The following is a 26,509-nucleotide window of genomic DNA, read 5'->3' as shown; positions in this document are numbered from 1 at the left end:
GCGATCTGTGGTGATAAATTTGCCTTAATTAAGGGGAGACACTGCAGGTGAATAGGGTAAAAAAAATTAACTAATAGATATCACAATGAAACTTCCCCAGTTGATTACTTATATTAAGACAAGACTTTTTTGTATTACAAGTTTTCTGAAATTGTATGTTTAAATATGCAAATGAGGCATTATCTACTTAAATATGCACTAATTTGCATATAATTCCAGGACAGAAATCTGAACATTGGATAAAGCCATTTTCAAAATTATAGTTTCATTTTGTTGACATATTAGAGCCAAAGGTTATTACAGAGGGGATTTTGGATATCTCTTTTTATCACTCCATAAATCAGAAAATACTCCATTCAGTCCATTTTTATGGTAAAATTCCATATTTCGCCATGTTTTTAGGAATAAAATGTGATATAAATCAGGGTATGAATGCGATATCAACAAACCCTTCTGTAAATACCTTCAGAACATAGATATGAATAGAACTGGAAGGTTTGGTGTATGTGAGTGCTACTGAAGTGGAGATTTCTGGCTCAGAGTATGAGGAAAAACTCTTAAAACTCATTTTTGGGAAAATGCCTTCAAAGTTCTGTATTGTAAAATGCCATACTTTTTTTTTAAACAGATATTTACAAACACAATACCTAATCAAACCATTAGTAATAGACAACCTAAACACATGCCTGATAACTGAATAATAATAATAATGATGTTATTGAACTGAACAGAACTACACACAGGCTACACACAGTGTAGTACAGTGTAGTACCCCCTAATAGGCAAACAATATTTGAATAGATATCACTATGAAACTTTCCCAATTTGTTATGTACATATAAACTAAGAAAAAATATATTGCAAGTTTTCTGAAATGTATGTTTATATATGCAAATGAGGCACTTCCCCATTAAATATGTGCACATTTATGGATGCAATAAGGCAAAATGATGTAAAATAAACAACTAAATGTGTGTTATTGACATTTTATTGTCACTAGTTTCATAGAAGACATGTTTAGGAAGCAAAATATAACAAAATCTCAAAATCAACAAAAAAAGTATATTTGACTATTCACCTGCAGTGTCTCGCCTTAATAAAGTACTTCTATTCTATTCTATTCTATTCTATAATATTCAGTAGTGAGTTTCACATCATGTCAGCAGTTATTTTTCTGTCATCTTTCAAACGGTGGATAATCCGTTTGGAACGTTTTGGAAATTCTCCACACGTAACCCATAACACGATCAACATACAATACATAACACACAAACCAATGTAACAGGTGCGTACACACAGCCCTGCCGGTAGCCTCGCCTGAATATCTTTTTCCCGACTTCTCTCCAGGTGTCTCGGCTCAGCTGACTAGCGCCCGCTTGCGGAGGAACACGTCCGTGGGCACTCCCTTCTGGATGGCGCCCGAGGTCAGTCTTGCTGTCACGCCCCGCTTAGAAACCTGCTACTCAACCTGTTTGATTGATTGATTGATTGAAAACTTTATTAACAGATTGCAGAATGGGTACGATACAGTACGACTCAATACACACAATTGTTAAGAGGATGCAGACCGGAGAAAGACTTTCGTCTTGGACATTTACTGCTTTGGACATGCTACTCAACCTGCTACTCAACCTGCTACTCAACCTGCTACTCAACCCGCTACTCAACCCCTTCGCCAATGCAGTGATCAATCAATATCTGAAATGAAAGAAAAATACATAAATACATAAATAAATACTAACCTTCTTACTGCCTTCTACTATCATGCACTTTTCCACTAAATAATCTTCCATGCCTATATTACTATCTACTACGCTAATATGTCTTCTTTACTACTATGCACTCAAGACTGCAGCGCCCACGTTTCAGCACTGTTGATCATTGACAATGATCATTGTTACTCAGCTGTAAGATATGATATGATATATGATACATTTATTTATATTGCGCGCCTCAACCAATAGTCACATCAGTCCGGGGCGCAGCCCGGGGAAAAAATACAAGAAAGACAGGAAACAATAAGAAAACAGAAAAAATATATGAACAGACGGACATAATACTACAACACAAAACTAGCTCAAGGATTTTTTTTATGGCGAAAAAGGTGGGAAGAGTTGTACCCTTCCTGCTGACTTGTCGTACAGAACTTGTGAGTCACTTTGGATAAAGGCGTTCAGCTAAATGACTAAATGTAAAACGCAGCGATGGTATTTCATCTGTAACCGTTTTGTAGGTGTTTTGTTCCATATACTCAGTTTGGGCTCTGGTGCAGGTTGTATAGCGCTAAACCTGTTAATATATATTTGATTATGATTTAAAGCACCAGTCTTAGCACCGGCCTCTATGACTGTTTGTGCTTCATGACGGAAACATTTAGTTAGATTATAATTCTTTGTTCATTAATAATAATAATAATAATAATAATAATAATAATAATAATAATAATAATAATAATAATAATAATAATAATAATAATAATAATAATAATAACTTTATTTGTATAGCACTTTTCATACAGAAGTTGCAGTTCAAAGTGCTTCACAACAGTGAAAGATACAGGCCTAAGTGAGCATAAAAAAGATAGAGAGGTAGCAAGGTGAATGAATGAATGAATGAAAACTTTATTAACAGATTGCAGAATGGTTACAGTACAGCTCAATACATACAGGTAAGGTAAATCACTGTTTCACATTAGGATCTAGCATCCCAATAGGCCTCTCTGTTTACAGTTTCATTCAGTAATACAAATAATAAAAATAGAATAGACAGAGTAAAATAAAAAAAAATTACAGTGCGGTTTGATTCAGTTTAAAAATAGGCAAAACAATTATAAAATAGAACGGACAGGGGAGCTCCAGTAGCTCACCGCGTACCTCGAACGCTATTTCGGCGTCGGGGACAACCGTGCGCGTCACGGATCTGGGGTAGCGAGTTCGACTCCCGGACAAGCCGTACTTTCTCAGAGTGTCTTTCCCCCCATCTATACCCCCATTCAACCTGTGTCTGTCGGTCATACTTGACCAAGAAAAAGCGATAAACGCGAAAAGAACCAGCTGACTGGTCAAAGTAAAAAAAAAAAAAATAGAACGGACATACAACAGGGTATTTAACATAGCTACAACAGAGCAGTGCATCAGTAAAAAGTAAAAAGTGTGCAGTGAGATAAAATGTGCATAGAACCAACACACATGAATTTGATAGGAAGTGTATACAAGTAGGCAGGGTAAGACAAGTGCAGGTAAAGTACAATTTGTGTCATTGCATATTATTTTATTCAGCTGTGCGCCGATATCCGGCGGGGCGATATGCCCAAAATATCACATCACCTTCCAGCCTCTACAGCAGCTTGGGGGGTGGTGGTGATGTTCTCGCTCTGGGGGTCCGTCCGCCACAGCTGGGTGAAAGTAAAGGAAAACACTGAGTGGTGCAACAAACTCCACCCATTCAAACAACCATGTAAAACAAAAGGGGTGATGAAAGAGGTTAGACATGACAGAGAGAGGGGGGGGTTGAAGGAGAGAGAGAGGAGGGGGTTGAAGGAGAGAGAGAGAGAGAGAAGGGGGTTGAAGGAGAGAGAGAGAGAGAGAAGGGGGTTGAAGGAGAGAGAGAGAGAAGGGGGTTGAAGGAGAGAGAGAGAGAGAGAAGGGGGTTGAAGGAGAGAGAGAGAGGACAGGGTTGAAGGAGAGAGAGAGAGAGAGAGAGAGAGAGAGAGAGAGAGAGAGAGAGAGAGAGAGAGAGAGAGAAAGAGAGAGAGAGAGAGAGAGATGTTTTTCTTGCTGTGTGTCATTGTGCATTACCCTCCGTGCTCTCTGCTCCAGAGGTCGCCTCAAGGTTAATAGCTGGGAGTCTGTGTGCCCCCCCCTCCAGACCACCCCCCCCACCCAGCCCAAATCCCCCATCCCACCCCCCAGCCCACCGCTGGCAGAAACGAGGCCCTGTGATTGGGTCGGTGGGAGGGACACCTCACGGACAATTATTAGAATATACTCAGCTGTGAAATGTCGCGTGTCAGTAACCATGGTGACGGTAGCGTGTCAGTAACCACGGTGACACGGAGAGGCTCGTGGCGGCCGACCCGCCGGCCCATCGGTCAAATGACTTGATGACAGTCAGTTCTACCGGGTTTTATTTTGAAAAGATATTCGTAAAAAAAAAAAAAAGTGAAGAGAGCAGTATTATGAGCAGAAAATAATCGTTTCATTGTTAGATTGGATTAGATTAGATTCAAATTTATTGTCATTATACAGCATTATATAAGAGTCATAATAATAATTAAAAAAAATGTGGCCAGCTTTTTGTAGTGGCCAATGGCACAGAACTAGTACTAGTAAAATAAGTCAAATATAAACAAAAAATAAACAATAAACATAGGTCTCCCAGTCCCTCCACTCTGCAGTAAACACAAAATAATTCCCGTTCCCACTTTATCCAATCAGGAGAGAGAACTCCACACAGAAAATATGACAAAAATAAGAAATAAAATTGCAGCCAACCTGTGGGAGGCATGGCCTAACAGAGTTCGAGACAGGGGAGGGTAAAATTGGACAATACGAAATTGGGATGGGAGAAAAATAGAAAATGGGAGAAAAAGTACATTACAAAAATTATAGTTTTAAGCAAAGGTATACTATACTGTAATGTGTACTATATGTATGTACTGTAATGTGTACTATATGTATGTACTATGTATAAAAGAAAGAAAGTCTTCAGGGGTAGGGCCCGACAAGCCTAGTGCTTCTCCCTAGCCCTTTTCGGACAATTGGACAATGCTGCAATAGCAGCTGGTAAAACTTTGCAGATTTATGGAATGACCGTTGTTATGTGTCCAAAACCCGAAATAAAAAAATTACTGAACTGAACTGAAGAATAAATACAATAAAAAAAAGGTTGCCTTACAAACACTAACCTCCTATACTTCCTCGTGTGTCATACAGGTCATTGCCTGTGAGCAGCAGTATGATTACTCCTACGACTCCCGCTGTGACGTGTGGTCGCTGGGCATCACCGCCATCGAGTTGGCCGACGGGGACCCCCCTCTGTCTGAGATGCACCCCGTCAAAGCCCTCTTCAAGATCCCACGGTGAGACACTAGGGGGCGCCCCTGGCACACAACTGGAGGAGGACCCCCATACACACACACACACACAAACAAACAAATAGAATAGAATAGAAGTACTTTATTGATCCCGAGGGAAATTCAGCACCACAGATAGCTCACAATAAACATTTATTTAGTCAAAGAATAAGAATAGGAATAAGAACAAGAATACAAATTTAAATACACAGTCAGAGATCATTCTAAAATACAGTATCTATATACATTCAAAAATTCTAAAATATACAGTCTGAAAATATACAGTGATATACATTAAAATGTAAATGTCCAGGAAGGTATACCTAAAGTAAAATGTAAATGTCAAGTTCAAGTTCAAGTTTGTTTATTAATTATCACAATAAAATACACATACTTTACGGTGAAATGCTTGCTTCTGTATGAGCCCCTGATAATGTGCTTCATACAGTAAAAAAAAGTAAGTAAGAAAGTAAGTAAAAAATAAGTTTAAAAAAAGTAAGTAAAGAGGAATATACAATATACATATATACAATATACAGTACAATATACAATCTAAAGTACAACCTAGGTATTGTCTAAGTACAGTGAGTAAAAATGAGTAAACAGTGAGGTACAATGCAGAAAATGAGGTACAAAACTTTGAGGTAAGGTGAAATTGCAAATGAGGTATGAATGTAGTGCAAATCTCTTTAATAATAGTTAAATATAATGTAGTGTTAACGTGTCTAAAGTGAGTGTTACGGTGAGTGTTTGTTTAAAAGTGAGTGTGTGCATGTGGATGTGTGCAGTGTGTGTAGATGATGGGTTGTTACATGGAGTCATTGAGCATCCTGATGGCCTGGGGGGATAGAAGCTCCTTCTGAGATCTCTGTACTGGCCATGAGGCTCCGTTAGCGTTTGCCTGACCGCAGCAGTTCAAAGAGGCAGTTGTTTGGGTGACTTATTCTCTTAGCCTTGGCCCTGCAACGCTTGTTGTAAATGTTCTGGAGAGTGGGAAGCCCCCCTCCAATTGTGCGTTCGGCTGAACGTGCCACTCTCTGTAGTCTGCTGCGGTCGTGTGCGGTGCTATTCCCAAACCAGGAGGTGATGTTTACCAGTCAGGATGCTCTCTATTGTACATGAGTAGAAGTTCTTAAGGATTTTCTGACTCACTTTGAACTTCCTTAGGCGCCTAATGAAGTAGAGGCGTTGCCGTGCCTTCTTCACTACACTGTCAATGTGTGTGGTCCATGTCAAGTCCTCGGATATGCTGTTTACATGAGGTTGACAAACTGACCTGGGATCAGATGATCCCTGCAGCCAGGGTGCGATCCACGAGGGGAGCCCGGTGAGCTATAGCTCCCCTAGATCAGACATCAGCTCCCCTGGGGGTCTCTAAAGCTCCCCTGGGAGCTGTATCATCATCGTGTATAATAATAAACGTATGCTATTTTGGATGTATGATTAATGATTTGCGTGTAGTGGCTACTTACTGGGACATAATTCACGGCATTCTAGCCTTTTGTGGTGTTTACTACATCTCCCATGACCCTTAGCGGGGGATGACGTAGTTAAAGAGAGACAGTGTTTGTGCGGCAGTAGAGTGCGTAATAAACTAGCGTTTTTGCATCGGAACACGACTCCGTCTACGCTATCATTACTGCATTCCTACATTTGTGACCCTTGGACGTATTTAGGAGATTATATCGAACATGTCAACTGAACAACAGAACGCAGATCGCAGAACTTTGAACGCAGTTTCACTCAAGCTGCGCAGAGTGCCAACGCTTGGTTCGCGCAAGCCGAAGCCCAATTCGCTCTCAGGAATATTACCGCGGATGCCACCAAGTACTACTATGTGGTAGCAGCCCTTACAATTCAACGGCAGCGAGAGTGGTGAGTTTGCTGGAAAACCCACCTACACATGACAAATATGTGACTATAAAAACACGCTCTGAGTTTTTTTTCGCTGAGAGGCGCGCCGCGCACCCCCCCCCCCCCCCCCCCCCCGACGCGGCTCACCCAAAGATTATGCTATGGATCGCACACTGCCTGCAGCAGGTGACAGAAGGCCTCCTCGCCAGTGTCCCTGTTCACAGAGGTTGACAAACTGACCTGGGATCAGATGATCCCTGCAGCAGGTGACAGAAGGCCTCCTCGTCAGTGTCCCTGTTTACAGAGGTTGACATACTGTACATATAACTGTACATCCAGTCCCGACGGCGGGGAATATGAAAACGCACTGAACCAGGAACCTTTGTGCTTTAATGCATATTTATGAACACGTTCCCCGACGACATCGTCGTTTTTAATTTAAATCTTTGCTCGACAATCAACCCGTGGAATCTCTTTATCGACGAGAGGAGCCAGAGTGGGTGTTTGGCCCCCGAAACGACCGCTGTTATTAAATCTGGAAGATCTCTACTTGGATGTGGACACATCTCCGGGGCCTGGTGGTGATTGTTTTGAGAAGGTTTTTTTCCGTGGCACGAGCGTCTGACCCCCCCCCCCCCCCCCCCCTCGTCGTATCGGGACATTGGTGATTAGCTCCATTCACATTGAGATGAGGCTGTTGCCAGCCTGCCTGCCGTCACTATTATTATCTCCTCCCTGCCGAGAGAGAAGGAGGGAGAGAGGGAGGGAGAGAGGGAGAGAGGGAGAGAGGGAGAGAGGGAGAGAGGGAGAGAGAGAGAGAGAGAGAGAGAGAGAGAGAGAGAGAGAGAGAGAGAGAGAGAGAGAGAGAGAGAGAGAGAGAGAGAGAGAGAGATCAGCCCCACCACCACGTGTGATCTTCTGCACAAATTCTCCCAGACATGGGCACTGACAGGAAACCTAACCAAAACTAAAGTTATGATATTCCAAAAAAGGCCCAGCCTACAACAACACAAACACAAATTCCTCCTAGACACAATTTCCCTAGAACACACCAAAAACGACACCTCTCTCGGCCTACTGTAAGCATCAGTGCTACAGGGAACTTCAACCAAGCTGTGAACGACCTGAGAGACAAAGCAAGAAGGGCTTTTTATGCCATCAAAAGGAACATCAAGTTAGACATTCCAATCAAAATCTGGCTAAAAATATTAGACTCTGTCATAGAACCCATTTCCCTATATGGTTGCGAAGTCTGGGGCCCACTTGCAAACAAAGACTTCACCAAATGGGACAAACACCCAATTGAGACTATGCATGCAGAATTTTGCAAATCCATTCTCCGCACCCAACGGAAAACACCGAATAATGCATGCAGAGCAGAACTAGGAAGATACCCACTAATCATCAAAATCCAAAAAGGAGCATTTAAATGATACCATCACCTAAAAGAAAGTGACCCAGACACACTCCACAACAAAGCCCTCACCTACAGAGAGACCCTTGAGAGATGCTCACTCAGCCAGATGGTTCTGGGACTCTGCTCACAAACACAAGCAGAGCCACCAGACAGAAACCACGCTGGACTAAACCAAATTATAAGAAAACATAAAGAAAACTATCTGACACATTGGAAAGAATCAACCCAAAACCAGAGCTAATTGAAATGCTATCTGGCCCTAAACAGAGAGTACACAGTGGCAGAATACCTGAGCACTGTGACTGACCCAAAACTAAGAAGATCCTTGACTAGGTACAGACTCAGCGAGCACAGCCTAGCCATCGAGAAAGGCCGCCATAGGGAGACCTGGCTCCCAAGAGAAGACAGACTATGCACCCACTGCACACAAGAAGAGGTGGAAACCGAGCTACACTTCTTAACAACCTGCCCACTATACCAAGACATCAGAGACATATACTTCCCACAAATTGCAAACACCCAAAGAGACTTTGAAAACATGGAAAATAACTCAAAACTCCCATACCTACTGGGAGAAATACAACAATGTGCAAACACAGCAGCAATATTTGTGAGCTGCTGTGACAAGAAAAGGACATCCAACGGAATACAACCACCATAAAGACTGTCAATCATACAAGAAATTCCTTCTGTAATGCACTGATTTCTTTTGATTTCTCTGATTGATTGTTTTGTTTTGTTTGGCTTTGGCAATGTAAACGTATGTTTCCCATGTAGGCGAGTCAATCTATGAAAAAAAAGCACTTAACCCAAAAAAAATGTATACAAAAGGTTTTTCGATGGATTCCGATAGTATTGGGCGTGCTAAATAACATACTAAAAGTCGACCAAAATCGACCCCCCCGAAAGCCGCCATTTCCAAGATGGCGTCCCAGATGGCGGTGGAGATATTAAAATGGCTATATCTCAAATTGAGAATATGGTGCAAAGGATTTCTCAACTGATTCTGGTACCTCTGGGCATGTTCACTAACATACTAAAAATCTAGGAAAATACACCTTCCAGAAAGGCTTAATTTTCAAGATGGCGTCCAAAATGGCGGCAGACCAAGCTTAAAATGGCTATATATCTCAATAGAAAAAAATATATAACTATGATTTTTCACTTGATTCTGGTACCTCTAGACATGCTTGTGAACATACTAAAAATCTAGGAAAATACACCTTCCGGAAAGGCATCATTTTCAAGATGGCGTCCAAACTGGCGCCCAGGAGCTTAAAATGACTATACAAATACAAATAGCTTACTAAAAAAGGTGTTTGCACTCTCCAGCTCTCAAGCTAGCATAGTTGAAGCCTTCTTTTTGACCATTATAGTTGTTATAGTTAGAGGTGTTTGCACTCTCCAGCTCCCAAACTACCATCGTTGAAGCCTTCTTTTTCTGAATCAGTTTCTTTCTTTCTTTTCTGACCTAGTCCTGTGTTTGGGCATGCCTGGGCGTGTCTGACCTGGCAGTGTTATTTAAGCCCCAGTTTCATTCTAGTCTTTGACAGAGGTGTTTGCACTCTCAGCTCTCAAGCTAGCATAGTTGACGCCTTCTTTTTGACCATTATAGTTGTTATAGTTAGAGGTGTTTGCACTCTCCAGCTCCCAAACTACCATAGTTGAAGCCTTCTTTTTCTGAATCAGTTTCTTTCTTTCTTTTCTGACCTAGTCCTGTGTTTGGGCATGCCTGGGCGTGTCTGGCCTGGCAGTGTTATTTAAGCCCCAGTTTCATCCTAGTCTTTGCCAGAGGTGTTTGCACTCTCCAGCTCTCAAGCTAGCATAGTTGAATCCTTCTTTTTGACCATTATCTGATTTCTAAAGTGATGAGTGAATTCAGTGCCCAGATCTGTCCCATTTGTAAATTGGAAGATGGAAGTGATTTTGTTGAGATTCGTCAGAAAGGTGCTGATGGGATCAATAAAGCTAGTGTTAAAAGAGGTGACACTGTTCATGTGACTGCTGGCATGAAAGTACATTCAGAATGCCGCAAAATGTACATACATAGCCGAGATATTGATTTACATTTACAGAGGAAACAGAGCGGTGAATCAAGTACCACTAATAAAAGGACTAGTACTAGGCAGTCTGAAGCTCTATTCAATAGCCAAACTGATTGCCTTTTCTGCGGCACAAATGTTCATGAAGGACGTGCCGACTACAGTTACGTGAAAACAGACAACTTTGCAAAGTCTATATTGCAAAGCTGTGATAAACGAAATGATGAGTGGTCATTCAAAGTCAAAGGTAGAATTGAATACTATAATAGTGATCTACATGCTGCAGACTGTGTGTATCATAATGCTTGTAGCACACATTTCCGGTGTGACCGTGATGTTCCCATGGAATTTCAGCCTGATTGTAATCCAAAGCGGAGAAAGTCTGGAAGGCCAAAGAATGAGGACCAAGAACAAGCCTTCTCAAAAATGTGTGCTTACTTTGAAACGAATGATGATGGACAGCTGACCGTTTCTGCACTTAGGTGTAAAATGCAAGAGTATTTGTCTAAGGCCGATTCCATCCCATATAGTAATCAATACCTAAAAACATTGCTGATGCAACGATATGCAAATAGCATATTTATTGCAGAAGGAGATGGCTTGGATTGTATTGTTACAATAAGAGAGAAAACATCAGACATACTCAGATCCTACTATAACAACACAAAACAAAACAGTGATGAAGAGTCTGAGAAGAGACACTTACTTGAAACAGCTGCAAAACTCATAAAAAGTGACATAATGACTAATGTTCCACCTGTTAATGAGTACCCGACTACAGAGACACTAAAACTACAGAATGCCCTTGATTATATTCCACAATCACTCCACAAGTTTCAAGTTTCTTTAAGTTTCAAGTTTCTTTAATAGTTGTCATACAGAAGTACAGAATACTTTCATACAAAATGCTTCTTAAAAGCTTGTTAAAAGCTTTGTTTGTCGGTAAAGAGACAGAGCAGAAAATTGCTAGTATTGGCCACGCAATCATACAGGCAGTCCGACCACGAGCTGTCCTTGCCCCTTTGCAAATTGGCCTAGCAGTGCAAATGCACCACTTAAACCGGTCTCGGTTCATTGTAGATATGCTGAATAAGATGGGATTCTGCTCTTCCTATTCTGAACTGCAGAGGTTTGAAATGAATGCTGCAAATTGTACTGCACCAAACATGCTTGGTAAGGATATTGATGTGTTGAACACAACCGTCTTATTTGCTGCAGACAATGTAGATCATAATATTCTAACAATTGATGGGAAAGTGACATTTCATGGGATGGGCATGATAGCTGCCTTGACACCAGGACAGAAGACAGACCAAAGGATTCCAAGGTTCAGAATTAATTAACTGAATCTTGTGCAGAGGTCAAAAGTTGTGATAATAGATTATCACTTTGCCAAACACTTTTGCAGAGACACCACATTTAAAGAACTTCCAAGACTCGCAGAATGTAACAAGATGATTGATCTGCTTTGGGAGTTATCGTTCAATTTCAAACAGCCTGCACCTGGTTGGCAGGGGATGATGCACATTATTCATAAGGGAGATGAACATCCAGGGCAGTCTTCAGTGAGATACTTACCAATGATAGACATGTACTCCGGAGACAAAACATGTATTCTGTCAACACTGGAGTTCTTTGTGGTCTGGCAACCCCAGTAGTTACATTTGACCAACCCCTATATTGGAAAGCAGCAGAGATAATCCTAGATTCACCACAGTGCAGTCACCTCAAGTCCTTTGTCCTGCTCCTAGGAGGATTTCACACATTTATGAATTTGCTAGGAGCAATTGGTACACTGATGGACGGTACAGGACTTAAGGACATTCTAGGGGTAGTATATGGGGAGAACTCAGTAGCCCATATGATGACAGGCAAATCAGTTCAGAGAGCATTCCGTGGCCATCTTCTGGTTGACAAATGTCTTAACCGCATGATAATATCAGAAATGGTAGATGATAGTCATGAATTTGCAGCAATGGTTGAACAGTCTGAAGCAATGTATACCTCAATAGTTAAGGGTGAAATGCCATTGGAAACAGTGTTCACATCAGAGACCCTCATTACAATAAATGAAGAGCTGGGAAAAAGGAAGATGGAACTGTGTGCTAGATCCAAAACTAGTCAGTTGTGGCTAAATTACCAACACATGTTAGAAGTTGCTAGGTCACTGATAACAGCAGATCGCACAGGTTCCTGGCTTTTGCACCTACGCGCTGTTTCTGAATGCATGCCGATATTCGCTGCGGCTGGGCATTACAATTACTTGAAATCGGCACACTTTTATGTCCAAGAGATGAGTCAGCTTCACATCAACCACCCAGATGTCTTCAGACAATTTGAAAAGGGTTTTCATGTTATCCGTCGCAGCAGCCAATCATGGGCAGGCCTCAGCTCAGATCTTGTAATCGAAACAACATTGATGAGGTCATTGAAGACTACAGGAGGGATGACACATGGAAGTGGAATGACCGACAATCAGAGATCCCTTTGGACAATGTCAAAGGGCATAACATCAGAGTATAACACCGCAATGCAGGAGTTCTCAAACCAGACATACACAACATCAGAACAGCACAAGGATTCAACAGAGGCAAGGATGAAAAGGGATACTGCTGACCTGGAGAAGATCACTTCAAAACTTGCTATATGTTCACCTTTCTCTCCAGACTCTTCTTTATGGAATGTTGTTACAGGTGTTGTCGCTGAGGATGGAGTGAACGTGCATGATTATGACTCTGTTGGACGCAACATCATGCACAAAATGATCGGACAACCGGCATTCACATTTTCATTTAGTAGAAAGGATAAAGCCATAACCCTTGGACAAAAATCGTCTATCAAGGTTGCTCCTGATCGAATCATTGATTCTGCACTTCTTTTTCAACGTTTCCTTATTGTCTCCCAAACTGGAGAGCTGTCATTGGAGGAGGTTATGCGTTACGAACTCAGTCATTTCCCTCCTGCCCTCTTTGAAGTCGGAAACGTCTTCCGCAAAGCTGATAAACCACAACTCGCCTAATGTCAATAAAGCCCATTTGAATTGAATTGAATTGAGAGAGAGGGAGGGAGGGAGGGAGGGAGGGAGGGAGGGAGGGAGGGAGAGAGAGGGAGAGAGGGAGAGGGAGGGGAGAGAGAGTGTGAGGGAGAGAGAGAGAGAGAGAGAGAGAGAGAGAGAGAGAGAGAGAGAGAGAGAGAGAGAGAGAGAGAGAGAGAGAGAGAGAGAGAGAGAGAGAGAGAGAGAGAGAGAGAGAGAGAGAAAATCAAGAGGTTTATTTGTCATATACATACCAGGGCATACAGTGAAATGCGGGAGAGAGAGAGAGAGAGTTCTGTATTGTATTAGCTCTCGCTCGGCGTCACTGTCTGCACTGTCCTCGCACACGTGCACACGCACTGAATAAAGACCACAATGTACCTTTAATCCCAATATTTGTCTGACCACACCCCTATCAGCTTACCCATATAAGCAGGGGTGGGACCACCCACTCGCCTCCTTCTCGCTTTCACCACAAGGAAGCGCCTCGGTAGATCCCCACACTTGAAGTGATGTGATGGTAGGAGAAGAGTTGGAAAGCAAGGATACGTTGACATCATATCTTTATTTTCTCTCTCACTATTTTCGAGAAAATACGGCGATATTGTCTTCGTACTGGAGTGTCTGGAAGATGATGATCATTCTAAAAATCCTCCACCGGTTTTCGTATTGGGAGTTCGCGCCGCTACATGCTTTTCCAACTGCAGTCCTTGCTGTGTGCTGGTTGCGGTAAAGGCACAGCTGGGCTGTAGGACGCGCCGCTGTTGTGAGAAGCGGTGGGTTCCTGGTTTTGGTGAGTTATGTTCGCTGGCAGGCTCCACTTGTCTGTTAGTGCTATGGGGGCTAATTGACAATGTTTATGAAAACCGGCCCCAGGCTAGGGTCCTTTGTTCAGCCTCTTAGGCGACAGAAGACCTTGGTCTGAAGCCCATTATAGTTTTAACTAGTGGGCCGCGACCATTAACACTGGTGATCCCTGTGTTTTCTGGACGAGTGGATATCTCTTCTGTCACCGTGTAGCCCCTTCTTTCATATCCAAATGAGAGTATTCCTTCACGAAGAGATATGGGCATAGATGTTCGATAGCGGAAGATCTATGTTCAAGTCAGCTACACAGGCCAGTTTGGGTATTGTGCTGGCTCCGTCGGGTGTTGGTAAAATCACCGTTGTAAAGCTGTGTTGACATCTTGTTTCTCTTTTCTCTTAAAAAGTGAGGAGGGTTTCAGAACGGCGGCCTGTCTGGGTGAGTGTTATATCATTGTGTACAAGTTCAGGTGATAGCTGCTTAGCTTACGGTTAGCCAGTCAGCTGTTAGCTGCGGCGTTAGCCTGCTGTGATCACTGCGTGGCCTACATATGTTGGGCCTACTGTTAGCCAGTCAGCTGTTAGCTGCGGCGCTAGCTTGCTGTGATCACTAGGAAACATTAGCTTGCTGCTATCGGCCAAGGCCCAGCGCGGGGTAGCTCCGGCTCCTCGCGCGCCGCCGCGAGCTCCCCTCTGGTCGCGTGCGCCGTTCGCTCGGCGTCTCGCGGGCAGGGGCAGTAGCGACCGACGGTTGGAGCGGCCGTTAGCTTAATGCTACTCTGTTGAACGTGCTTTGATTATAACATGTTTTAAACACTCTTGACTACGACGTCATCTTTGACAGAGGATGTTCGTCGAACCTGCCCTGGGCCAGGACGGCAAAGCCTGCGTCAACAAAGGGGACCGTAGCGACGGGTTGAAGCGGCGACGCTGCCCAGATCGAACAACACAGGACGGCTGTGTTTTCTACGGGGCCTTGAGACTGCACTTCGTTGATCTACGCTCCGGGTAGGACAAAGGTTTGGCCAGACCTTATACACGTCTTCTGGCTTTACCTTCTACATGTTTTGTAAATAACGCTGTTTTCCAAAAACGTGTGTTGCTGCAATACATTTAGGATACGACGCGAGTTTTGTGTGAATTGTCTTGTCACTGGTAATTAGCTTCTCCGTGCAAATCGGGTTGTTGTTACAGATGTGAAAATGATCTGGTTGTTGTGTGAGAAACATCATGTGTGTTTATATGTACCGTGTACTCACAACTAAGGGTTAACTAACCTATGAAGCTATGCTTAGTGACAAATGAGTAGAGAATATTCTTTTCTCAGCCTGTGATGACAATGAACAGTGTGTTCACATATTAACAGGTTTTCCTGTTTTAACTGGCCGTATTAAGGGTAAAGTAGGAGGATTGTGTTTCCCCCCGGTTCCCTGGGGACTTTTTCATCCTCCTATCAGACATGTTGTTGCACTACATTGTGTCTTTGTGTGGTAGGGATGCGATGTAACCCTTAGCTTGATTGCTGAGGTTGTGCTAAGACTGCTGGAGAAACTTTATTTTCCTAAAAGAAAAGATTGTTTGGTCGCTTTCGTGTGTGCTTAGCAAGGCCTGTGGCCGATACTAATCGAGAATTATGTATTCTCTCATTATGAAAAACGGCGTTCCTCTGTAGAGTGTTTTTGCCATTTTTTGTAGGTGATGATGGGTTGTGTGTGTCATGTGACCTACAACTGGGTTGGACTGGCCACAGAAGCACATGTGTAAGTTTGGACCGGGGCTCTTAGAGAGCCCTCTCTATTCTGTGTTTTTTCCTTAGTAAAAATCAGATAGCAGGTTAGCTCATGCGCTGTGTGAAGCTGTCAAACACTTCATGGAGCTGACTATGACTGTGTCATACTCTCTTTTTGTCATTACATCGTATCATGGGTGTGGGGTCGTAAAGGGGTGAACTGGTAACCTTTCCTCTCCCCCTTTTTTCTGTTGGTCAGGGGTACACCCCCTGTCCTTCAAGGTTCCTGTCACGTTGCGGTTCGGCACGTTACGGGGTGAGGGGGGGGGGGGGAGTTTCCTGGTCCCACGGCCTGGAATATTGGGCGTGTGCACCGCAGAAATTCCCCCGCCATAGAGTACGTTCCGTGTGCTGTTCAGGTCCATGTGATGGATCTGTTTTCGGGGGGTGGTCAGGGCTCCTCCTCACCAAGCGCCTATTCGGGCTTTCTGTGAGTTCGGACTCCTCCTTCCATGTGAGGGAGCCTCCTTCAGAGTACAGAGCCTCCTCCTCAGATTGTCAAGGTGAGTGGACCCTCTAGAAGGTGTCCTATTCTATTGTGTATGTATTCGATTCAATTCTATTATTGAGTGTGTATGGGTTCAGTGCCTCTTCCCCGGAGAGCCCTAAAACCAATTTTTTACATGGCTCAAGGTGCAATATATTCTTTTCAATCTGTACAGCTCGCGTGGGAAGTCTCTCTGGGGATTCCCGTCTCCTTCCTATGGGAGGGTGGTGGGATGTAAAAATGTGAAAATTTTTTACCCCCGGCTGTGTAGACTGGGATACATGCTGTTGGTGCTTCCTTCTTTTCTATTAAAAAAGAGTTGGAGTTAGGAAGTGTCACACCCCTCTTGTCGTTCCCCTGGGCGCCTTGGGGATTCAATGACAGGTCTAAATAGCATGTTCATTGATGTGGGTGTGTCCCGACGCACGCATAGTGCTAGCTCGCTGTAAACAGGCGACTGACTGGCACGCCTTGGTTGCTTGAGGTTAACTGGGCAACTGGGATGGAGGTTTTTCCTCTTCCGACGACCACATCCCACGACCTGGGTTGGTTATCGACAGATTCTCGTTCATGTCTGTGGGATGATGACGGAATGGATCTGAACATATGTAGAGGGGTCTCACGCCCTGGGGGTGGGCCACCGGGCGCGGTTCGCCCGAACGTCTGGGTGGCGCCTTCTTTTCATGTTAAGATCAACACGCATATCTGCCCTTTCTCCTGGAGTAGGCATGTCGGCGTGGTTAGGGCACGGGACTGGTTCTGGTCACGCTGGTCCGGATCAGTTGAACCTGTTGTCCGCCGGGGATGCAGATCTGCTGTTCTGGTACCCTGAGGGACTTGGGCTTTTTTCAGGGGGAAAAATGCCAGGTCGGTCCGGGTGTCACAGGGTTAAGCGCTATGGAGACCCTGGTTGGGTAAATTTTTTACTCAGCACTGTCGTAATGGCTTACGGCCATGCCAACCTGTACACGCTCGATCTCGTCGGATCTCGGCCGCTTCACAGGTTGGTCCTGGTTAGTACTTGGTTGGGAGACCGCCTGGGAATACCAAGTACGGTGTGCTTAGGGGCGGGTTCTCCATTTCTTTTTCGCTCCTCTCTCACGCATGGCGAAGAGGGGCCTGTTGGGGTGGTCTTTGACCTCCTCTGGTGACCCTGTGCTTCCCGTATCGCCAGGCCCAGTCCGAAGTAATGTTTCGTCGACCCGTAGGCCTGGGTTAACCCTTTTTTGAAAACTGAAACACTTGTACTGCGGTATAGCCGGTGTATACCCGCAGGTGTGTTTTGGAGTTTTTTCTTGAGGGGTTATAGGAACAACCACCGCATTGGGTAACAACAAGGTGGTTGATTCCCTGGTGTGTTGGAGCAGTGTCAACTCCCGGGTTCACCGGTTGAGGGTGCCCCTGCACGTTCATGACGTCTGCCAATCGTGTCAGCCTTCTCTGCCTCAACCCCTCTGGGTGGGGGTGTTTAAATGGAGGCTTGGTCATGCAACAACGCCAGCATACGCCCCTTCCGCCGGGGCGGCTGTGTTCAGCTGTCCCCTCTGGCGCCTGTCTCGTCCGCAGTCTCCAGGCTAGGGTTAACAGCCTGTTGCCTGGTTTTTCCCCGGTGCGCTGCCTGCTTCCGTTGGTTAACCTTGTGTGCTTACGGCCATGCTGACTGCCTGTTCTGCAGGGTCAGTGTGCCAGGCGGTGTACTATTGGGGGGACAGGGCCCGCTCGGCTGAGGGGCCTTTGTCCGAATACGCTGGCGATGTGGGGGGCGGGGTCACTAAGTGCCCACCTGGTGGGGTCTTGATGCTGGCATCATGGACTTCTCCGGGCCCCCGTTCCAGGGGGTCCAGTCCCTTTGGTGGGTCTGGGTCTTCCTTCGCGCTCCGCTGCTACGGCCTTGCCACAGGGTTGGGTTTGCCCTTGACCCCGTGATTCTGGGGGCAGTAATGAGGTTGTTTCCTCCGTTCGTTCCCGGGTGGCATGCGGGTTGTGCGTGTGTGTAGTCGTGGGGTCAAGCCACGGTCTGCTCACCCTGTGCGTTGAGTTGCTTGAGTGCCTCTTCGCACGGTCGGGTCCGTCGCCCTCCCGTGAAGCCGCCAATAGGGGGGGTGCCCTCCATTAGGGTGGGTCGGGGGGGCTCGGCCCTCCCTGTTCTGATGGTTGTGGGGGGCTTTCAGCGTGGTGTATTTGTCGGCCGATGGCTCTCGCTCGGCCTCCCTTGTGCAGACAGTGACGCCGAGCGAGAGCTAATACGATACAGAACGTTAGGTTATGACTATAACCAAGTTCTGTTAGTATAGCGACGCTCGGCGTCCGACGCCGCTGCAGCCCTTGATCTCGCCTTGTGGTGAAAGCTTGGGAAGGAGGCGAGTGGGTGGCCCCACCCCTGCTTATATGGGTAAGCTGATAGGGGAGTGGTCAGACAAATATTGGGATTAAAGGTACATTGTGGTCTTTATTCAGTGCGTGTGCACATGTGCGAGGACAGTGCAGACAGTGACGCCGAGCGTCGCTATACTAACAGAACTTGGTTATAGTCATAACCTAACGTTCTCTCTACTGATTGGATACAGTGGGAAGGGATACCAGAAAACATATATTGTGTTTAGTGCAGAGCGGAGGGACTGGGAGACCCATGTTACTGACCACTGACCTCTATATATCAGTGATGTCTGTCAGAATGTAGAGCTATTATTTTAACAAGTAGACCCCTTATTTTAACAAAGAAAATACCGCTTACAGCCCCTTTAAGACTGAACACAGGTCACAATAATACATACTGTAAATTCTCTCCCCGAGACGGTTTGACTTTGGAGGTTTCTCCTCGAGGGATATATACCACCGTGAACGTGAAACAGAATTAGACACGTGCGGTAAACTGCCTGTTATTGAGTCTCTCTCAAAATCAAAATAGATATTTGGCCCTGGTCCATAAATCGTGTGAATCGGGACCTACGGCCGGGGCGGAGCGCCGGTGTAAATCAACCCGCGCGAGTGTGATCAACCGTGAAATGATTCTGTTAACATGTCATTTATCTCAAATATATTTTGTGCCATCGATGCAGTGAGGCAGTCGAATTCTGAATTCCCTCTCTTGTCAAATGATTTCTACTCCTAAATAGAGAAATGCATCAACTTTTTTTTTTATCTGGGAGAGAATTGGCACGTGGCTAGTGAAACACAAGCAGAGAAATTCTAGATACTGTGTATATATATATATAGATTCGATTAGATTCGATTAAAATGTATTGTCATCATGCAGCATAAGTACAGTACAACGGAAATAAGTTTGGCATCCAACTAGAGTGCAAATGTAACAGTAAAGTGCAACAGTAATATACAATGTACAGGTGATTAAACTGGATATAAAATATATAAATGAGTACAACTGAGTAATGGTGCTAATCAGATGTATGTACAGAGTTGTAGTATAATATGTACAGTGATACAGGTATAAAGACACTATGGTAGTAAGTAAGTCATACTGGCGTTTTGTACATGCTATCATACTGATTGAAAATGTATTGAAAACTTTATTAACAGATTGCAGAATGGGTACAATACAGTACGGCTCAATACACACAATTGTTAAGGGGATGCAGACCAAAGACTTTCGTCTTGTTTACATCAGGGTCCCCCATTTTCAATTCATAATGACATTTATGACATACGCAACATACTAGGGCTGACCTTCGATTATTTTTTTGGAATTCGAAGCTTCGGGGCCGAGATTCGAAGCTTCATTTTTTTTTTTTTTTTTTTATATGTTGTGAGAACTTGTACAGCACTTTGTTCAACTTTGTCAGTGCTGTAAACTTTAAACCTTTTTAAATCTTCGACAAACGAAACACTTTGCTTTCATGAAATATTGTAAGCCGTCATTTGAGGCTTTATAAAAGCAGCACAATGAACACAAATCTGTCAGTGCCGCGTCCGACCTGGGCCCTGTTTCTTGTACGTGGTTCAACTAAGTCGATCAAGATGTCATTATCCAGCTTCAGTTAACCCGATGTTTGAAGCCGGGATTTTCCTGTTCCACGAAGGTGGATTCAGTCTCGTTAACTCAAGCCAGACTTGCGACTCAGGCTAAATGCGCGCGGCCACTTTAGGTGAAAAGCCAGCACGTATCGATGGCAGAGATCCTGATTCTCTAACGGCATTGATTGATTAATTGATTTAAGACTTTATTGACAGATTGCAATACGGCTCAATCGCCTCGCCGACAAGTTAAATGCGTTATCTATAGGCTAATTTTAAGTCCCTCATTACCTCAATCAATCAGATTATATTTCTTTAAACTTGCCTGCTGGATTGAATAATCAAATGAGATCTTGCTAGCGAAAATAATTAGTTAACTGTTATACAGAATTACGATACGGCTCTCTTACCCATTGATTGATGTATAGTCAATCTTTAACTTATCTCCAATGTGGTCTAACGGGTTGTTCTTTTGACTTTCACACAGACGACCGGGGTTCGAAACCCTGGTCGTCTCCTTCTTTTTGCAATATAGGAATAATTCAATTTGGTGCACGTTGAGAGCTATATAAAGAATGACATCCTCAATGCATGTAGATTTATAATATTTTAACTTAAAACCAGGCTACTTTGGCGTATAATCATTAATATTATATTCAAAAAAATCATATTGGAAACACCAGGTTTTGAACCCCGGTCGCTGGGTTGGCAGGCTTGAGCACTACCGCTGCACCACTGTGCCAGATGGGATAAATTCATTGTTTATACATTAATGAACGAGAGACCCGTGTTTAGAATATCCTTTGTTTTGAATGAAGTTTATCTCTTTATCCTCATTCATTAATGTGACGTCAACGGCTCATTCAATTTCTCAAATCCGTCAAACAGCGCATCTCATCAGACATCTTAATCCCAGTTACAATTAAAATAACCACATAATGTGTACATCGCACGAGCGAGCGCCACCGTCGCCACGGTATATATAACGTGCATTATTTAGGACAAAGTGAATTTAGTATCAGCATTTTGGGTCTATTTTACATTTCAAAAGCCCCCTCTGGAAGAATGGAGCACAAAAACGTAATTCAGAATGGTATAATGCAGATCGTAGACTGTGGGAATAGTTTCAGGAAACGAGCTGTCACTTTCTTTGCGGGGGCGTGGCTCTGCGTGATCCGGCTAACTTGAACTTGAACTCTGCTTTCGACCAGGCTCAAACTTTTGGATCTGTTGTCATGGTGATTTGGAAAATCCACGTACATGGAACCGGAAAGTCCGGCTAACTCAGTTATCCAGTTAAAGTTATCCGGCTAACTCAGTTATCCAGGTACAAGAAACAGGGCCCTGATCTTAAATAACAAACAGAATTGCTTGTTGTAGTTAACAAAGAGAGGCAGAGTTGATTTAGCAAAAAAAAAGAAAATAATCATATATATATTTTTTTTATAATCAAATTTTATTTTCATATTCGAATCCCATGCCCATCGAACGAAGCTTCGAAGTATTTAAGACAGTTCTACAACATACAGATATATATCATGACATTTCTGACATACATGACATACAGGTATGAGGTATACAGTACTGAGTTGTGTGGGTAGACTATGGTATATGAGGTAGGTATAGGTCTACATTCTGTAGGTGTTAAATAATAATAATAATAATATCTTAAATTTATATAGCGCCTTTCAGGAGACCCAAGGCGCTTAACAGCTAAGGGAGGGGGAAAGGGAACAACGTAACAACAAAATATTAATCAAAAGGAAAGAAAGAAAGAAAACGAAAGAAAAAAGGGGAAATCAGCAGAGTCATTTACAAATTTGGTGAAAAGGTGGGTTTTGAGTTGGGATTTGAAGGAGTGCAGGGATGTAGCACTACGGATGTTTGGAGGGAGTGAGTTCCAGAGGGTGGGTGCGGCCACAGAGAAGGCTCTGGGACCAACAGTCCGCATGTTGGTGGTGGGGATGGAGAGGAGACCGGAGTCAGAGGACCGCAGCCTCCGGGGCGGGAGGTGGATGGAGGAGGTCCGTTAGGTACCGGGGGGCAAGGGAGTGAAGGGCTTTGTAGGTGATGAGGAGGATCTTGAAATTGATGCAGGACTTGACTGGAAGCCAGTGGAGGTGGATGAGGGTGGGGGTGATGTGGTGCCAGGACTTGGTGCGGGTGTTTTCGGTTTTATTTTTCCTGACCTTTCTGTCGATAATGTGTCCCATCACCCCAGTGTTCTTTCAGTTTAATATATATTCTCCCAGTTTAATATATATTCTTCCAGTTTAATATATTATTCTATCAGTTTAATATATATTCTCCCAGTTTAATATATTATTCTTCCAGTTTAATATATTATTCTATCAGTTTAATATATATTCCCCCAGTTTAATATATTATTCTTCCAGTTTAATATATATTCTTCCAGTTTAATATATTATTCTTCCAGTTTAATATATTATTCTTCCAGTTTAATATATTATTATTCCAGTTTAATATATTATTCTCCCAGTTTAATATATTATTCTTCCAGTTTAATATATTATTCTTCCAGTTTAATATATTATTCTTCCAGTTTAATATATATTCTTCCAGTTTAATATATTATTCTTCCAGTTTAATATATTATTCTTCCAGTTTAATATATTATTCTCCCAGTTTAATATATTATTCTGCCAGTTTAATATATTATTCTTCCAGTTTAATATATTATTCTTCCAGTTTAATATATTATTCTTCCAGTTTAATATATTATTCTTCCAGTTTAATATATTATTCGTCCAGTTTAATATATTATTCTCCCAGTTTAATATATTATTCTGCCAGTTTAATATATTATTCTTCCAGTTTAATATATTATTCTTCCAGTTTAATATATTATTATTCCAGTTTAATATATTATTATTCCAGTTTAATATTTTATTCTCCCAGTTTAATATATTATTTTTCCAGTTTAATATATTATTCTTCCAGTTTAATATATTATTCTTCCAGTTTAATATATATTCTTCCAGTTTAATATATTATTCTTCCAGTTTAATATATTATTCTTCCAGTTTAATATATTATTATTCCAGTTTAATATTTTATTCTCCCAGTTTAATATATTATTCTTCCAGTTTAATATATTATTCTTCCAGTTTAATATATTATTCTTCCAGTTTAATATATATTCTTCCAGTTTAATATATTATTCTTCCAGTTTAATATATTATTCTTCCAGTTTAATATATCACAAGCCATTCATAAAAGGGCTCATTAATGTGTTGTCCTTGGGTGGTATATGCTTTATGAAACCCTTATAGGCACTAAAACATATATTATGCTTCTCCTCCTCCTGATATTCTACAGTCGGACACGTTAATGTATTTCCCGGACGGCAGCGATGCAGAACGACACTGACATCACAGTGGATCCCCCCTCCTGCTGTCCCCCTCGAGACCTAAAGCCCTAAAGGTCAGAGACCTGGCGCTCGTGACCCCAAAGGTTGCCGGTATTGTCAAAATATGGGTCACGGAAGTCAAATTTAATGAACGATGGCTCTGCTCTTCCTTAACAAATAATGTTGTTGAGCAAGGCACTTAACCCCCTACTGCTCCTACAGTGGAGCCGCTCAGTGGTGAAGGACTGGTGGAACTGGGAAGCTCTCCGGTAAGAATGTGAGTTATTATAATAATTGTTAGGGATGTTCGATATTGTTTTTTTTTTACCAATATACCGATATATGCAGGGTTTCCCCCCCCCAAAAAACGGAATAATTTCAGGTAATTAACATTACATATCTCTTGTTGTGGAATTAACACAACATTATGCATACTTTTGACAATAAATAAAATCTGAATTTGTTCTTACTTGCTTGCCTGGGTAAATAAATAAATAAATATATATATTTTTTTTAAAACCGATACCGATAATTTCCGATATTACATTTTAATGCCAATATTGGCCGATAATATCGGTAGGCCGATAATATCGGACATCCCTAATAATTATGAATTATTATTATTATTATTATTATTATTATTATTATTATTATTATTATTATTATTATTATTATTATTATTATTATTATTATTATTATTATTATTGGTATTATTATTATTATTATTATTATTATTATTATTATTATTATTATTATTATTATTATTATTATTATTATTATTATTATTATTATTATTATTATTATTATTATTATTATTATTATTATTATTATTATTATTATTATTATTATTATTATTATTATTATTATTATTATTATTATTATTATTATTATTATTATTATTATTATTATTATTATTATTATTATTATTATTATTATTATTATTATTATTATTACTGTGTGTCTATACTAATAATATAATGGGAATAATAATAATAATAATATAATGATAATAATAATAATAATAATAATAATAATAATAATAATAATAATAATAATAATAATAATAATAATAATAATAATAATAATAATAATAATAATAATAATAATAATAATGCTAGTAACAAGCAGAAAATTGGAATTAGAAGAACTTTATGTTGACGGCTGCAACTCTTGGTTCATTTATAAGTCCTTACTGGAGCATCTGAGCAGAGGAGGTAGTGGTCATACTGTATAACTACTAGTCAGTCACCCCATTATAGTTATATTATACGTTACTCTCAATAAATATAGGCAAAATTAATATTTTGAATCTGAATATATATATAGTAAGAGTACGAGTAAACAGTATCAGAATATATAGTAAGAGTAAAAGTAAACAGTATACACAAGGTGCAGAATACACAAGGTACCCTAACTGGCATGATATACGTTGTAGTCCGTGCAGGTTTTGGTGGTTAAGAGTCAGACACACTTAGTGCTCAGACGTTCTTAGTAGTTCTCTAGTTCTCCAGCTGCTGGCAGCAGCCCCTGCCCACCACTGTGGAGCCTGATGGTCGCCGGCATGAAGGACTGGCCGAGGCGGTTAGTGGAGTGTCTGGGGGGGGTATAAGTCTTTGGCTGAACATGCTCTTCATCTTCTCCTCATAGAGGGGGTGTGGGGGGTGGGGGTGGGAGGGATTCTCCAGGATAGCGGCCCAGCTTCCTGCTCATCCTCCTCTCTGCCACCACCTCTAGTGTGACCAGCTCGACTCCCACCACGGAGCTAGCTTTCCTCACCAGCTTGTTCAGTTTGTTGGTGTTGGTGTCCTCCGTCCTCCTCGTGGTCTCTTCTACTGGCTGGTGGTCTCCTCAGTGACCTTTGGCAAAGGTTCTCTGATAGGCTCCTCCGATAGACTCCTCCTAGAAGGCTCATCCAGTAGGCTGGTCCACGCTGGTCCAAGCCCCTGGTGACTATAAGCATAGATGGATCTCTTCACTGAGCTGCCAGGTTAGTGTAGAAGAAATACATGTACAGTAGATGAATCTCTTCACTGAGCTGCCAGGTTAGTGTAAGTGTAGAAGAAATACATGTACAGTAGATGAATCTCTTCACTGAGTTGCCAGGTTAGTGTAGAAATACATGTAGATGAATCTCTTCACTGAGCTACCAGGTTAGTGTAGAACAACATGTAGATGAATCTCTTCACTGAGCTACCAGGTTAGTGTAGAACAACATGTAGATGAATCTCTTCACTGAGCTGCCAGGTTAGTGTAGAAATACATGTACAGTAGATGAATCTCTTCACTGAGCTGCCAGGTTAGTGTAGAAATACATGTACAGTAGATGAATCTCTTCACTAAAGCTGCCAGGTTAGTGTAGAAATACATGTACAGTAGATGAATCTCTTCACTAAAGCTGCCAGGTTAGTGTAGAAATACATGTAGATGAATCTCTTCACTAAAGCTGCCAGGTTAGTGTAGAAATACATGTACAGTAGATGAATCTCTTCACTAAAGCTGCCAGGTTAGTGTAGAAATACATGTACAGTAGATGAATCTCTTCACTAAAGCTGCCAGGTTAGTGTAGAAATACATGTACAGTAGATGAATCTCTTCACTAAAGCTGCCAGGTTGGTGTAGAAATACATGTAGTGCAAAATATGTCTCGTTGACAAAGTGTCTTCTAA

The 26,509-nt window shown here is 42.2% G+C and overlaps 1 protein-coding gene across 1 annotated transcript in view; it reads left to right on the top strand.

Annotated features, from left to right (window-relative positions):
- myo3b (myosin IIIB) overlaps positions 1-26,509 on the top strand; it is a gene marked incomplete at its 3' end in the record, with an annotated part of 495,246 nt that overhangs the window by 9,558 nt on the left and 459,179 nt on the right. Inside the window, 3 exon segments of the mRNA XM_084314352.1 lie at positions 34-47; positions 1,348-1,424; positions 4,935-5,080. Of these exon segments, the coding sequence (XP_084170478.1) occupies positions 34-47; positions 1,348-1,424; positions 4,935-5,080 (237 nt within the window).

This window comes from Notolepis coatsorum (genome assembly GCF_963971535.1).
Source record: "Notolepis coatsorum genome assembly, chromosome: 5".
Classification (NCBI taxonomy): domain Eukaryota; kingdom Metazoa; phylum Chordata; class Actinopteri; order Aulopiformes; family Paralepididae; genus Notolepis; species Notolepis coatsorum.
This window is presented reverse-complemented; position numbering and strand designations above follow the sequence as displayed.